The sequence below is a fragment of the Phoenix dactylifera genome, chromosome 14 (genome assembly GCF_051530095.1).
Source record: "Phoenix dactylifera cultivar Ajwa chromosome 14, Ajwa_hap1_PhDact_Kaust_v1.1, whole genome shotgun sequence".
NCBI lineage: Eukaryota > Viridiplantae > Streptophyta > Magnoliopsida > Arecales > Arecaceae > Phoenix > Phoenix dactylifera.
In genome coordinates, this window is record NC_143203.1 from 19,192,213 (window position 1) to 19,208,463 (window position 16,251).

General features: G+C 35.3%; 2 protein-coding genes across 5 annotated transcripts in view; one reads left to right on the plus strand and one right to left on the minus strand.

Annotated features, from left to right (window-relative positions):
• Positions 1 to 16,251, plus strand: part of LOC103697651 (peptide chain release factor APG3, chloroplastic) — a 34,331-nt gene that overhangs the window by 15,897 nt on the left and 2,183 nt on the right. For all 3 annotated transcript variants that reach the window (XM_039116278.3, XM_039116279.3, XM_088710999.2), the window contains 4 exons: positions 40 to 204; positions 7,266 to 7,338; positions 7,559 to 7,691; positions 8,244 to 8,301. In XM_039116278.3, the coding sequence (XP_038972206.1) occupies positions 40 to 204; positions 7,266 to 7,338; positions 7,559 to 7,691; positions 8,244 to 8,301 (429 nt within the window). The remainder of the gene's footprint in view (positions 1 to 39; positions 205 to 7,265; positions 7,339 to 7,558; positions 7,692 to 8,243; positions 8,302 to 16,251) is intronic.
• The window catches only part of LOC103715117 (pentatricopeptide repeat-containing protein At3g02330, mitochondrial-like), a 38,272-nt gene continuing 30,332 nt past the window's right edge, over positions 8,312 to 16,251 (minus strand). For both annotated transcript variants that reach the window (XM_089927152.1, XM_088710989.2), the window contains one exon: positions 8,312 to 9,492. The gene's annotated coding sequence lies outside the window, so the exon portion shown is untranslated. The remainder of the gene's footprint in view (positions 9,493 to 16,251) is intronic.

The window sequence follows — 16,251 nt, forward strand, 5'->3', positions numbered from 1 at the left end:
GTTGAGACAGATTTAAGACTTGTAGAAGGTAAATTTCAGGCTGAGAAAGGTGGATACAAAACATATGTGATGGAAGTCAAGGGAATTCGAGTCTATAGCAAACTAAAGTATGAATCTGGTGTTCACCGTGTTCAACGTGTGCCCCAGACAGAAGCTCAGGGCCGTGTGCATACATCAACTGCTACTGTAGCAATTATGCCAGAGGTAAAATCTGATCACGAAACAAATGTAACCTCTTTTTAGATGGTATCTAGATATTGTACAAAATGTTATCGCATTGCAATATTTTTCCTGGGCACTACTTAGCTCCAAAAACAAGTCCCCAACTAGCAAATACCAGTATAGACATATGCAACCTAGCTAAAAGGGATGACTCTAAATATAAGCAAGATGTACATTAGTGAATTCTATTTGATTCTAGTTTGGACTTTTATTGGCATTATAATAGAGATTAGAGAGTGGGCATCTTTTCCACAATTAAATCACACCTTAAGTTCTTATAAACACAATTATATTTTCCCTAGCAATTATGCACTATTTTTTTTCCTCCAATAAGCCTCAGTAGGAAGACACTATGTCAGAAATTAAGTTAAGGTCGACCTAATTGCGTAAAGCAAATTGCTTCTCAAAAAAGATTTGGTCTAACTGATATGGTCTACATCATGCCAGAAAAAGTTAGCAGCAGGAACCATATATGGCACTACAATTTAACTATTTAAGCTGTGACTATCAAGATTTATTTTGTGCTTTTTCTGCAAAAACATAGAATCTCAATTATCCTTTTGTTAATGAAACTTGAGCATGAGATTTGCAGATGTCATTTACAACAGTCTAGGTCAGGCCACATCCAATATATATTGCCAAGCCATCTTACAGATATTCTTTTAATAGCAAGTAGCTCTTAAGATGTAAAATTCTATTGTATCACAATAGTGGTACACTAACCTGAGAATTTCAATCTTATATTTGGAGCAAGGAATCCTGAATCGGCCTGTACCAAACCGGTCAGGTCTTTGACTGGTCCGGTTTGGTGTTAAAAAATGGTACCGGCCCATACCGGCCCGTACTGGCTAGGCCAAATTTTTTTGGGCTTTTAGAGGTTGAACCAGTGGTACCGGTTCGAACCAGTACCGAACCAGTCCGGTGGCTGATTGGTATGCCTACCGGTACCGGTTCAGCGATCCTTGATTTGGAGTAAGTGTTGTTGGGTGTATTTAATCTGTCTAGAATTAACATCGGGAACACTGACATAAAAACACCAAAATAGTTGCTAGATCTGATTTGATCTGATTATTTACTCTCCGGAACAGCAAGATGATCCCATTTTTTACTCTTCATAACAGCAGTATCAGCAAATGAGAGCAATTGGAGGGTGAAAAGGAGAGAAAAGAGAAGGGAGAGAAAAAATGGTTACAAATGTAGAGAAGATAAAAGAGCTACAATGCTTAATAGGGAAAAAGAATTTTAATCTATTTAATACCCATCTCACTAGAACTTATTTTTCTACACCATCTCATTAGGACATTTATAGTGCCTGTCCCAAGGATTGAGGTACTTGTCCAGACTTCTATCTTGATCGTTCCCTTTGCCCCTCATTTTTTGAGAATCAGAAAGATCGCTTTCAAGTTTGATTTTGTTCATTTGAAATCTGGGTACTTCTATCTTCTACTTATTTTTTTTTCTATTTACTCATTTCTTCTTTATTATTTATTTCATTTCGATTATCTTCTTTTTATTCCTTTCCATTTTCCTTAAGTCCCATACATTTGTTGATCCTTTAGAATTTGACCCATTTTCTCATCAAGCGAAGATGGAATAAATCATATCGATTTTTTTGTTCAAGAAAAGTACAATATGAGGTCTTTTTGTCCCCCCCCTTTTCTATCCCCATCCCATAGGTACAACGTCTGAATCAATAGAGAACCTTTTCTGTATGAATCGATATTATTACATTCCCATTTCTTCCTGTATAAAAGTAACTTAGTCTCGAGCACCTACCATTATAGCCATAATGATTGGCTATACAATCGCTATTCATAATGGAATGAACATTTACCTATTTATATAAGAGATTTTATGGTAGGTTTAAATTTGGACCCTAGAAAGAAAATCCTAACCTTATGTCAAATGGCTTAAGTGTTAGTTCGTAAGACTCAATAAAACAGAAAATTAACTGAAAATAAAATCCAAAAAATATAAGATAGCTAAATCTAAACTTGACTTAAACCTATATGCATCAGTTTACTTGAGCACTTAGGTGACCGCTAGGGGTGCAAATGGGTATGGTCGGGTCGGGTCCTGAGTGATCCCGACCCGATCTGGTTTCTTGTTCGGGTCCTAATTTTGGACCCAGACCCGACCCAGTTGAAAATCGGGTCGGATCAGGTTGGGTCCATGTATAACCCAGACCTGACCCAAAAAATTTGGATCTGGTCGGGTCTAGTCCGAGTCGGGTCTGGGTTCGGTCCCTAAATACCCTGACAAGAAGCTAAATCAACATGTAAAGATCACATTTTTCACAACCTTTCTTGAATTTAAGAAATTAATCTGGTGAAAGTTCATTTCACAGAAGAGGCAAAAAGGAACAATGACTTCTGTTTAACTAGCAAATTCCAGTTGCAAGGATTAATTCCAAAAGAAATATGCAGTAACCAGAGAGCTTGGGATAAATTTTGAAAGGCATAAAAAAAACTTCTAAATCAGAGACCTAGAACAAAAGAAAAGAGACTTATAGTCATAAGAAAATAAATAGATGGCTGCAATTCAAGTATGAAAACAAGATTAATAATGTAAACTACCAGCCAGAAATTATACAAATAAAACAAAAGCATTGTCCTTGCTATTCATAAAGAATCAAACCTGAGATTCATCACCTTTGCTAACACTCTCTAACTTTCGAGGCCAACCAAGGTTCCCCTCCATTCCACCCTCTCTATTTCTTGTATCCACCCTCCGGCTCAAACCTCACCTCCTCGTCCTCTCCTCCGCCACAACCGCCTCTTAATCCCACCAAAACCCTCCCCTCCTCTCCTCTCTCTTGCTCGCCTCTTCTCCTCCTCCTACAGCCTCCAACCCCATCGTCGTCGTCTTCCTCCCGTCCCTTCCCCCCCCTCTCTGCCCTCCGCAGTGGCTGCGGCATCTACATGCAAGACTCCAACAATCGCTCTTGGGTTTCTTCTTTTCCGCCCCTCCTCCAAATCTTCCGACTACCCCCGACTACCCCCGACGACCCCTACCTCTCCCTCTCCCTCAAGTCCGGCCTCGTTGCCCTCTTACAAGACAAGCCCCCCTCGCTGGAACCTCCTCCCGGCCTATGCTAAAAATATTTCTGGAGGAGGGACATACCTTAGGAGAAGGGACAAACCATGTCGAAGTCGTGGTTTAAATTTGGAACCCTAGAAAGAAAATCCTAACCTTATGTCAAACGGCTTAAGTGTCAGTTTGTAAGACTCAATAAAATAGAAAATTAACTGAAAATAAAATCCAAAAAATATAAGATAGCTAAATCTAAACTTGACTTAAACCTATATGAATCAGGTTACTTGAGAACTTAGGTGACCGCTAGGGGTGCAAATGGGTAGGATCGGGTCGGGTCTCCAGACCCGACCCAGTTGAAAATCGGGTCAGGTCGGGTTGGGTCGATGTATAACCCAGACCTGACCCAAAAAATTTGGATCTGGTCGGGTCTAGTCCGGGTCGGGTCCAGGTTCGGTCCCTAAATACCCTGACAAGAAACTAAATTAACCTGTAAAGTTCACATTTTTCACAACCTTTCTTGAATTTAAGAAATTAATCTGGTGAAAGTTCATCTCACAGAAGAGGCAAAACGGAACAGTTTCTTCTATTTAACTAGCAAATTCCAGTTGCAAGGATTAATTCCAAAAGAAATATGCAGTAACCAGAAAGCTTGGGATAAATTTTGAAAGGCATAAAAAAAAACTTCTAAATCAAAGACCTAGAACATAAAAAAAGACTTATAGTCATAAGAAAATAAATAGATGGCTGCAATCCAAGTATGAAAACAAGATCAATAATGTAAACTACCAACCAGAAATTATACAAATAAAACAAAAGCATTGTCCTTGCTATTCATAAAGAATCAAACCTAAGATTCATCACCTTTGCTGTCACTCTCTAACTTCCGAGGCCAACCAAGGTTCCCCTCCATTCCACCCTCTCTATTTCTTGTATCCACCTTCCGGCTCAAACCTCACCTCCTCGTCCTCTCCTCCGCCACAACCGCCTCTTAATCCCCACCAAAACCCTCCCCTCCTCTCCTCTCTCTCGCTCGCCCCTTTTCCTCCTCCTACAGCCTCCAACCCCATCGCCGTCGTCTTCCTCCCGTCCCTTCCCCCCCTCTTTGCCCTCCGCGGTGGCTGCGGCATCTACATGCAGGACTCCGATCGCTCTTGGGTTTCTTCTTTCCCGCCCCTCCTCCAAATCTTTCGACTACCCCCGACGACCCCTACCTCTCCCTCTCCCTCAAGTCTGGCCTCGTTGCCCTCTTACAAGACAAGCCCCCCTCGCTGGAACCTCCTCCCGGCCTATGCTAAAAATATTTCTGGAGGAGGGACGTACCTTAGGAGAAGGGACAAACCACGCCGAAGTTGCCGGACCCCGAAGAGACTCGCAGGCGCACAGAAAGGGGAGATCGATTCGGGAAGAAGGGAAAGCCAGATAGGGTCTTCTCCAGATCTAGGGTTCCTCCGCCGCAGCCAGATAGGGTCTTCCTCTTTTCTAGATCTAGGGGACTCGGAAGCGAAGAAGGGACTTATATCTTATGGGCTATGACTAGCGGGCTGCGAGCCTGTGGGCTTGAGGAGTCACAGACTTACGGGACTTGGAGCGCTTTTCCCTTGCGGGCTGCGGGCCTGCGGCTGCGGCTTGTAGGCCTGCAGGTCTAAAGGGGTAATCCGGCTTCGGGTCGAGTCGGATAAGGTCTTTTGGTAAACGATCCAAAATTGACCCAAAAAAAAAGGGTTGGGTCGGGTCGGGTTGGGTTTACGCGGGTTGGGCCGGGTCACGGGTCAACCTGACCCATTTGCAGCCTTAGTGACCGCCTAAGGCAATAAGAAGGTTCTAACACTCAGACGACCTTGACTTGGACCATCATAAATAATGTCGATGCATTCTATACTACCTATATACTTTTGTAAGTATGCACATATAGCATATATATACATATAAATATATGTTTTTTTGCATGTATATGTATGTATGTATACATGCATACATACGTACATGCATACACATATACACACAAACAAATTCATAACGATATATACATGCATATGAGATATATCGTATGTATATATACACACATATAATTACACACATATATCATATGTATATCATATGCATATGACATATAATTACGCATGTGTTTATATATATGTATATACAACTACATAAACATATAGGTATGTCCATCCATGCATCCATGCATGCATGTGTGCATACATATATATAAACACATATATATATATATCCATGTATATATATTATATATTATATATATGTATATACATATATAAATATTATATATTATATATATGTATATACATATATAAATATTTATGCATATACATCTATACATATATAGTTATACATATATATGTATATATATAATATACACATATAGGTATATGTATATATCTATACACTTATATGTGTGTGTGTGTATGTATATATGTGTGTGGGTGTGTGTATATATGTATAGATATGTATGTATGTATGTATGCACACCATTTATAATAATATATACATTCATGTAACTTTGTGTTCACATATATCATATGTATATATGTATATGTGTGTTTTTGTATACAATTGTCTATGAAAAAATATTTATACATACGATTGTGTACATATACAGGAATCTAAGTACACATGCACACATATATTTTCACATACAATACATACATACATACATTGTAATTCTCCTTTTATAAATGGCATATTAATGCTTTTAAGGGAGTAAGGTAAATCAGATTGGTTGTATTAGAAAAGTAAAAAATAATTTGAATGTAATTATTAAAAAGTGTTGCTAAAAGGCGTGCTCAAGTTTGCACTTTGGCTTTCTCTTCCTAACCCTATTCTGTTGGAGCTGTTTGCACCACGTTAGAACAGCCCCCTTAAGCTTCATGTGACAAAATCTACTTATCATCTGGTTGGCACACTCATGAGTTTTACATTAGGGTTTGACTAAGGCAGAGATCTGAGACTTGGGAAAAAAACACAACAAATTCACCAAAAGTTTGGGAAGAGGTCTAATAACTAATAACTACGAAACAACTAAAAATAAAAAGCAACGACTCGATCTAGGCATAATGACAAAGATGAGAATACAGAAAGTATGGTGATGCAAGTTGCAGCTGTTCGGTCATGGTTTTTTCATTATGTCAATCACCATCAGGTTTTACAATGATGCTGCCAAGCAAATTTGTTGTAGGTGATGAAGCAGCAGAAAAGTAAATGATGCCAGCTGATTACACAAGATGGACTAAAATTCTAAATAAAGATTAAATTAAGAAAAATTTCAATCAAAACAACGTGAAAACAAGCATGCAAAGGGAAATGAATGAAGAAGGGAAACATAATGTTCCAGTGTGGAATGTAGAGGGATCACAAGAGAAAACAAAAGGGAGCTTGGGGGAGGGGGCGGTGGATGTGTATGGTAGGAAGAAACTAGTGGATGTGTATGGTAGGAAGAAACTATGTGAAGGTTAGAGGGATAAGAAACCTACCAATCTGATGTGGAGTTGGTTTGATCACAGCCAAACCCCATTTAGGTTGGTTAGCGTGCACTAACCATAGTCTCACATTAACAAATGATTGGATGGTGGATGACAAACTGTATGGGGTAAAAAGTTTGAGAAATGTAGGAGAAACCATGTACTTTTAATATATGTACTTTTGTTCCTGAATTACTGTCCAGTTCCTCTAGACATTTTTTTATTGATATTGTTTACCAAATAAACTGATAATATCAATGAACACGTTCTGTTTGATTCTGGAGGTTTATGTCTTCAATGATTTTAATATATGCTAATCATATTTGGAGATTACTATCTTGAATAATTTTACATGGTAGTCTCATTCAATTTTTAAGCTTTATGCTAAAAATAATAGCCAGTCAGAGAAAATGTAATTAATGATGATATGCACTGATAAAACCCTTCTCAGGATGTCTTCTATTTTAAATGGATTGCGTGTCAATTTTTATATTTTATATATGTCTGACGAAAAGTAATACCTCTTATTAGGCTGATGAAGTTGAAGTGGTAATTGATCCAAAAGACATCGAACTTACAACGGCAAGATCTGGGGGAGCTGGAGGTATAAATCATTATATTATATTGTTTAGCATTTTCATCAAAAAAATGATATTGTTTAGCACTCTCTTATACAAGGAAGGGACTTGTCTTAGTGTTTTTTCCCCCAAGCAAAAAACACTTCCCCACTGTTATACTCTGCCACTGCAGCAGGCTATATTAATATCATCTTCATGATTCTTTGTTTTTTCAAGTTCTTCTAGTCATGTACTAAATGGATGCAGGGCAGAATGTCAATAAGGTGGAAACAGCTATCGATCTTTTCCATAAGCCAACAGGAATACGGATCTTCTGTACTGAAGAAAGAACTCAACTTCAAAACAAAAATCGTGCACTTCAGTTACTGAGAGCAAAGCTGTGAGTATGCTAGGAAGCTAATTAGGATTTAAACTAAATTAGTATTTCATGCATGATTTCATTATTCCATCCCTATTTCTTCCTTATAGCACCAGCTCTATCTGATGAAATTTTCATATCCTTATGCACTTTTTGTTTTTACTTATACTTTTCCCTCATGTTGTCCATAGTAATACCATACTTTGATGAAATCATCGCCTCATCATACCTAGTTATCTGCAGAATTGAAACAAGAATTCTAGAGCACATGGTTGCTGCTGCCTCTTGTACTAAAGTTGCAGTGCGCTGATTTTATTGTGCACATCTAATAGATTTGCATAGGCTGCAAACAGTGGCCCTGGCTTCAAACTTTGCCAACATTATTTGGAAATTTAATATTATCTAGCACATTTCATTTGCTCTCTTGTATAGCATTTGAAGTTGTTTTTTTGCTTGTTTTGCTTGTTCATTGTGGCCAAGAATCGTGAACAAAACTGACAAGCCTCATACCTTTTATGCATGCTTTACATTAGAATCATGTTAATGATATATCCTTCACAATGAATAATGCAGCTATGGGATTAAAGTACGGGAACAGCAAGAAGCAATAAGAAACCAGAGAAAATTGCAGGTTTGCAATCTGAATATCAAAGAGATGTAATTGTCATTTTGAATGTTGTGTGCTTTCTCATTGAATGGACAGTTCTTTTGAATTGTCTATGCTTGTAAATCCATATACGGGTTCAATTTCTTCGGCTTTTCAAATAATGAAATCATATCATGGTTTCTCAGTGCCTTAAATGCTGCAACAAGATATGCTCTTACCTGAAAAAGTAACCTGATAAGACTAGCATTAATGCTTGAAAATTGAAATACAATAGTAACTAGTGTTGAGATTAGCATTCACAACTACAATGTGTATCCATTTGCTAAAACTACTTATACAAATCATTCTAGAGGATGCTGATCAATGTTTTAAGTCTTGGTATGAGCCCTATACATATAAGTTCTTGTTTTGACACATGGTTTATTATTTTAGCCAGCACAGCAATTAGTACCATGTTTCAGTATGTTGGTGTGCAAGGCCCATAACAGTACCAATATCCTGGTTGGTACAATATGCCCCATAGCACCTGGAACGGTATGGAAAATTTTCAACCTCAAATATATCTGTAATAAAAGGAGATGGTGCAGATGAGGATTCTAAAGCATAACTTCACAGTACTTTGATTCAGTAGGTGAAAGGCAGCAATAAGCTCTCCAGTATATGGTGGCTAGTTTTTGGATGAACACAAGCATTGGTCCTCTCAGATTTAATTGAACGATGAAAGTTACATTTTTACTTTTTAATCCAAAATGTATTGGAAGCATGAGGAAAAGCTAATAGACATCGAGCAATGAGAACCAAAGTTCAAGATCTGCTTTTTGCACTCTGTAGTATGTCATGAATGTTTATACCATAAAGTAGGAATGAAATTGCATCCTTGGAAGTAGAAGCAGGTATTCAGTGATTGCTTGGCTTAATAGGTGCATTTGAGATATAATAGAACACTTATTCAGGAGCAAACAAACATGTCTTATGTGATATAATGGATGTCTGAAAAGGCAACAGCTGATGCAAGGTATGCTAAACAAATGAGTTACAGGGAAACAGACAAATCTGACCTGAAAATATATGATTACCCTAGAAAAAATTAGATAAAATGATTGGTTAATACTGACCCTGAGCGAATACTAGCTGTGAAATTACTTGCAAGGGTTGGAGTTGTTGATAAACAATGAACCCAAATTTCCGAAGCATAATAAATGACCGGAGAGGCAACTGCTGATGCAGAAGTATGTCAGGTAAATGAGTTACAAGAATCAGCAATATATGAAATAAGTATGTATGATTTGCTAGAAAGAAAAGATCAAATAATGAGCAAATACTGCCTCGAAACAATCTGAAAGGATTGGGAGTGTTGACAGAGCAATGAACCAAAATTTCTGAAGCGCAATAGAATTTATCATCCTTTCTGTGAACCTGCTTTATGCTAGTTCTAGAAGCCATGGACACAACCTAGATCATCTACACAAACTCAGACGTTCTTTATTGCCACTTCCAGTTATTGAATACTTTGATTGGTTATAAGAACTTGATGAGAATCATGGTTAGGGGAGAGTAAATGAGTTCAAGGAACCAGCAAATAGGGGCATGATTTTCTTGGGAAAGAAGAAAAGAAATGATCTGATAATGAACAAAATACTAGTTCTGAATCTACTTGAAAGGATGAGATTGTTATCGACAATGTTTTAAATCCTGGTATCAAGGCTTATCTTAGTCTGGGCTAGATTGGTACAGTATGGGGATGAAACATGTTACACCTAAGCAACCATTATTCAAAAACTGAAGAGAAAAAAAATGAAAAAATAAAAGTTCTCCTAGGATGTTACGCCATCTCAAGTATCAGGATGCACCAGTCCCAGTTTGGAAAGACCTAGGGTCTTGGATGTGTCCCAGGACCCAGTCTTTTTACAGGTTGATCTGGAATGGCTAGGACAAACTGGGTCAGAGCGGGTCTAGAATCCTTGGTTATAGAACAATGAACCAAATTTCTGACATGAACCCTCTATTTTATAGTTTTATAACCCATGATTTAGGGGTTTTGACCTATTTGCCCCTTCAGCATAAAATTTCAAGATAGTCCCTTTTCTTTCTAAAAAGACATTTAGCACCTATTTTTTGATGAATGGGAGAAACAGTCTCTGTTTCTTAATTAATGAGTAATGATTAACTCCAATCTTTTTCTAGTTAACAGTGACTATGATATCAATTTTTCTTTATTCTCTTTACTCTCCTTTCCTTTAAGGTGTTTTTCCTATCATTCTAAAAGAATTCAGGTTATAGTTGGCATTTAAGCAGGAACAGATTAAAGAAATTAGTCATTAGTTGTATTGCAGGGACTGTTTTGTCCCATTTACCAAAAATTAGGAGCTAGATGCCTCTTCAGAAGAAAGGGGATATTTTGAGGATTGGGTTGGAAAATGGGGACTGATACGTCAAAATCTCAGGTTTTTTCTGCAAAGTCCAATATTGAAGACATTTTCTGGTTGTATGAACCCAATGAGAATCATGGCTGAGGGTGAGAATAGCCTGCTGTTTCCTTTCCTTTTTTTTTAGTATTTATTGTCTTCTCTGTCTCTCTTTTTCTATGATGATGAGAACTCAAAACATTCATGTTTAAAAAGGTCATCTCTCTCTCTCCCCTCTCGCCCCTCTCTCAATACAAGTTGTTTGTCGCCACCATTAAGGCCCTGTTTGGGGGAGCTGTTGGCAGTAGAGCTGTTGGAAGTAGAGCTGTTGGAAGTAGAGCTGCCTGAAGTAGAGCTGTTATAAAAAGTTGTTTGCTGTTTGGTAATTACATTCGTAAAGTGCTGTGGTACTTTGTTTTGTGTTTGGTAAACAAACCGAGAAAGTACTTTTGTGTGACAAAATTACCATAAAGGACACTGCATAGTATTATACAACAGAACATAATAAAACATAACATAAATTAATACATAAATATACGATATAGTATAATATTATTGTAATATAAAATAATATTATGTTAATATAGCATTAATATTAAATTATTAGAGTAAATTAATATTTAGTAATATAACATAATATTAAATTATTTAACATAACATATTAATGTATTATGATATAATGTAATATATATTATATTTCTAGTATAATACAATAATAAAAGTATAAAATATTATAATTATTAGTATAAATTAATTTCTCATAATATAACATAATATTAAATTATTTAAAATAACATATTAATTCATATAATGTAATGTAATATAATACCATATTTATAGTATAATACAATAATAAAGGTATAAAATATTATAATTATTATTATAAATTAATTTTCCATAATATAACATAATATTAAATTATTTAAAATAACATATTAATGTATTATAATGTAATGTAATATAATATAATATTTATAGTATAATACAATAATAAATGTATAAAATATTATAATTATTAGTATAAATTAATTTTTCATAATATAACATAATATTAAATTATTTAACATAACATATTAATGTATTATGATATAATATAATATGATATTATATTTATAGTATAATACAAAAATAAAGGTATAAAATATTATAATTATTAGTATAAATTAATTTTCCATAATATAACATAATATTAAATTATTTAACATAACATATTAATGTATTATGATATAATATAATATGATATTATATTTATAGTATAATACAAAAATAAAGGTATAAAATATTATAATTATTAGTATAAAATAATTTTTCATAATAATTTTTCATAATTTTTCATGAAATAATTTTTCGCGGTCCAGGGGCTCTTCTTCGTGGTCCACGCTCGAGGAGGACCTCAGCGTGGGCCGCGAGGTAGATAATAATAAAAAAATAATAGATTGATTTTGGAAGGTATGGAAAAGGATTAAAAATTTTTTTCTTCTAAAATGTGGTTCAAGAGATGCATACAAAAATTGAAAAGAAAAATACCTTTTCTTACGGAAGGGAGTATGACGATTAGGGTTCTTGGCTCCAACAGATTTTTAGGTTTATAAAAGGGACAAACTGTGTAATTATGTTATTTTAATATGGGCATTTTTGTCAAAAATACAGCTTTCCGAAAAAGCTGAAACAGCTTCCTCCCAAAAGCTCCAAATTGGAGCTTCCTCCCAAAAGCTGTTTTCAGCTTCCCGCAAAAGCTGAAACAGCTTTTTGAAAAATTTACCAAACACAGTTTTTCATCTAAAAGTACTTTTGGAGGACCAGAAAGTGCTTTCTGGCCCTCCAAAAGCTCCCCCAAACAGGGCCTAAGTAGTAAAGATGGTCAATGTTGTCATCGTATACATGATGCCAATTTTTTCTCACCTACAGAATGTTGGTTGAAAGAAGATTGATGGGAAACATTTTTTAAGTGTGTTTTGACATTTTACCAAACTGAGCTGGTCTTGTTGCAATTTTCAAATTGTATAAATTGTCAATGGAGGATTCAAAAATAAAAAAAAAATCTTGGCAAAGTATCCTGAAAGAAATTTTGCAGCCATGGTAACTATTGCGTGGACCGATTGATCTTCTACCTATTCATCATGTTAAAAATTAGTCATCATCTTCTTGATGTAATTTCTTTTAACGATTTTTCAATGGTAGATGATCCCTACAAATGTGACTTGAATGATTGTTGGATCGATCACATTCTAGCCATCAATAAAAAGGAGAAAAATCCTTCCCTGTGAGATGAAATTGTGATAGATTAGCTTGATAAAAATGAGTTGGTGAAGAATAATTGGTAAGAGAGTAGCCAATGGACTGGCAATGGAGAATGTATATTTGTATCATATATGATAAAATTGGTGGTATAAAGTGAAGGGAATTAAATGAAGGGAAAGAGTGAACTTATTTAACATCTTCTAATGTTCCCAAAAATAGATAGTAATATTTTGTTGAAAGAAGTAATCCTCAGGAAGAAGGTCATTACGGTAATATAGATATTCATATGAAAAGGGCTTCCATACATACTGGCAACTAGGCATGTGAAATACACATTAGCAGAAAGAGCAAATGAATATTAGTTTTTAAATCCTTACATACAAATTATTAAAATGAATATGAAATGTTACTTATATAAAATATATTGTTACGAGAAACTTAAGAGGAAAACACTACAATATTAGATGGAAGATTTTAAATTAAGCAACTCTAACAATAAAAAAATAAAATTTGAATGTTAATTGATCTTTAATGGTTTAGTTGGTCAATGATTGGAGAGAGATGAATGAATCAAGTACTTAAGATAGGAAAGACATATAGGAAAGAGAGCTAAAATGTTACCTTATTTATTCCTACAAAAAAGGCAAGCATATGTTGTTTGGTCAGATTTCCATTTTAGCTATGAAAAAAGATTGATAATTTTGAAAAAAAATTAAGCACTTTTGGTCTGAAAATTTGATGATCTAAATCAAGAGAAAAGTACGCCAAAGTTTAAAATTGTCATTTTTAATAAACTATATCTTTCTATATTATAATGGAAATGATGATTTTGAATTTTGGCGTAATCTCCTTTAGATTCCATCTGCCAACTTTCCAGATGAAAATGCCCATAATATTTTTTCAAAATCACCTGTCTCTCTTTGGCGAATCTTAGCAAAATGGAAATCCAACCAATCAACAAATGCCTTCCTAGTTTTGGAAAATTAATAGGTAGCGTATTAGCTCTTTTGCATCTATTTTTTCTTTCCTATTTTAATTGCTTAATTCATGTATCACTCCAATCACAAACCAACTAAACTATTCTAGAATGATTAGCATTTAAAATTTAATTTTTATTGACATAAATTTTTAATTTAAAATCTTCCATCTCTATATAGTAATTTTTTCCTTTTAAGTCTCTCTCCTTGATAATAATCCAATTTATAAGAATATTATTTTTATCTATATAATATTTTTATAGTTTTTATTTAATGTGATTTGAAATTTTATTTTCAGTTCTTTCCTTTAAACGTGCATTATGCATGCTCGGTTGCTAGACATGAAAAAATTAACCACTCTTTTTCCTTCTATTTAGCGCTAGAAAAATAACTTAGACACCCCTTATATAAGTGTTCAAGTATGAATAGTTTGAGTGTTACTTCCATGGTCATACCCCTTTGCTTATAAATTGGGTTCGGGTGTGGCTGGGGGTGTTTTAGGGGTGGGGGGGGGGGGTGAGTGAGTCTTGAAGTGGTGTTATTACTGAGATTTGACCTCGAGTAATTATATTACTAGGGTGAGAGGAGGTCCAGTGGTAGTTATATATGGGTGGGACTCCCGTATGGGACTCCCTCCTATTCTTAAGAAAAAAGTATCATTAGTTTAAGAATATGTGTTAGGTCTTATTTGGGAAAAAATCAATAAGAAATAGACCATTTCATTTTAATCTTGTTGCTTTAGGAAGACTTGAATTCTTTTATTGTATTAGGAAGGTGCTCTTGAACTACCTGCAACAACCATAACCATCCATCTTTTCCCCAACTACTTGGGATCGCCTTCATGGATCCTCATTTGCCAAGGTGATCGTAAACTTTCTACCGTCAAAAATAAGGTAGTGCTGTAGTTGGAAGGGGCATTATTTTTAAAAGACTGGAGGAGCGAAATGGGCAGTTAGGGGGCTGCTCAGTGCCTAGGTTCTAGGCAGGCACCTAGGTGGCCGCCCAACTTCCTGAACTACTACTGCTGATACAATTCGACTATTGGAACTGCTCATCATCTTCCCTCTCTTCCATTCTCTTAGTGAAGCTTAGGGTTACGGCATATGGCATTGCATAAACGGGTAATGGGGAAGGGATAAATTATTTAACTATAAAGGTCGGTTATGGCTTAATGGGCATTCGACCTATATAAACCCGAACCCATGACATTCATGACATTCTTGCCGCCACACCTAGGCATGGCACTTTAGGCCTGCTCTGCGTAAGGCAAGTGTTTAGGTGGGCGCCTGGCCAGCTTTTAGAAAAATGGGAAGAGGGACCAGTGTTTGGGTTGAGGAGTTCATTTATATACCTTACTAGGGTTTATTTGGAAGGGTGCCACTGCCATGCCCTTGGAATTATAAAATATGTTGTGATAAAATATTTTTTCTAATTTTTTCAGTCTGTTGTATCCTGACAACCAGGATCAGTTTGAAAATATAAGCTCATAATTTGAAAATATCTCCCTATCAATAATTTCTGGATAAAGTTAAAGTACATATGATATTAGTATATAATTGTTTCAATTCTTTTAAAAAGATCCATCTTCAGTCCACAAAAGTCCTCAGGTTACAAAGTGAGCCTAGTCTTACTTTTACTTGAAATTCCAAAAACAAATCCAATGTGAAACAAGGGTTTGTTTTCAGAGTCTCATCCGATAATGATCTATATAATGCTCAATTTTATGTATATATGGGACGTTTGTGCTTGTTTTGGTTATCTCATCATGTAATTGAATTTCACAAAAAGGACTTTATAAAGATTAAATTCAGATTTTGCAAGTATTGAGAAGATTAAAACTTCAGAGCCTCCTGGTGTCAAGTGGATCCAAGTTGTGTACTTAGGCATCCCAAAAAAGTGAATTTGTAAAAATTTATTTCTAATCTGTGAGACTCAAGCTTAAATCTCCTCTCATATGGTATCAAGTTCCGAAACCTAAGTTCTATATGTATTTCTTAATCCTCTCATTTAGAACTTGTGGATTTGTTATCTTTCTATTCAAATTTTTTGGATCTTTCATGAAATTTTCAAATTTTAATTCAAAATATTGCAAGTGTTCAGGACTTCAGGGAATCTGTGGATTTCTTTTGCCCGCTATGTTTATATAAAGATGATTTATAATTCACATTTCTTTGGTTTAGGGTAACAGACATTTAGATTTAGATTACCATTTATTGTCATTATATTTTTTTTATTTGTTATGTTGATAAATATTTGAGCCCCAAATAATTGAAGCAAAACACTTGGACTCCCAGCTGATACAATGTTCTCTATGATGGTGTCTACTATATTCTCCTCATTGGCTTTATCTG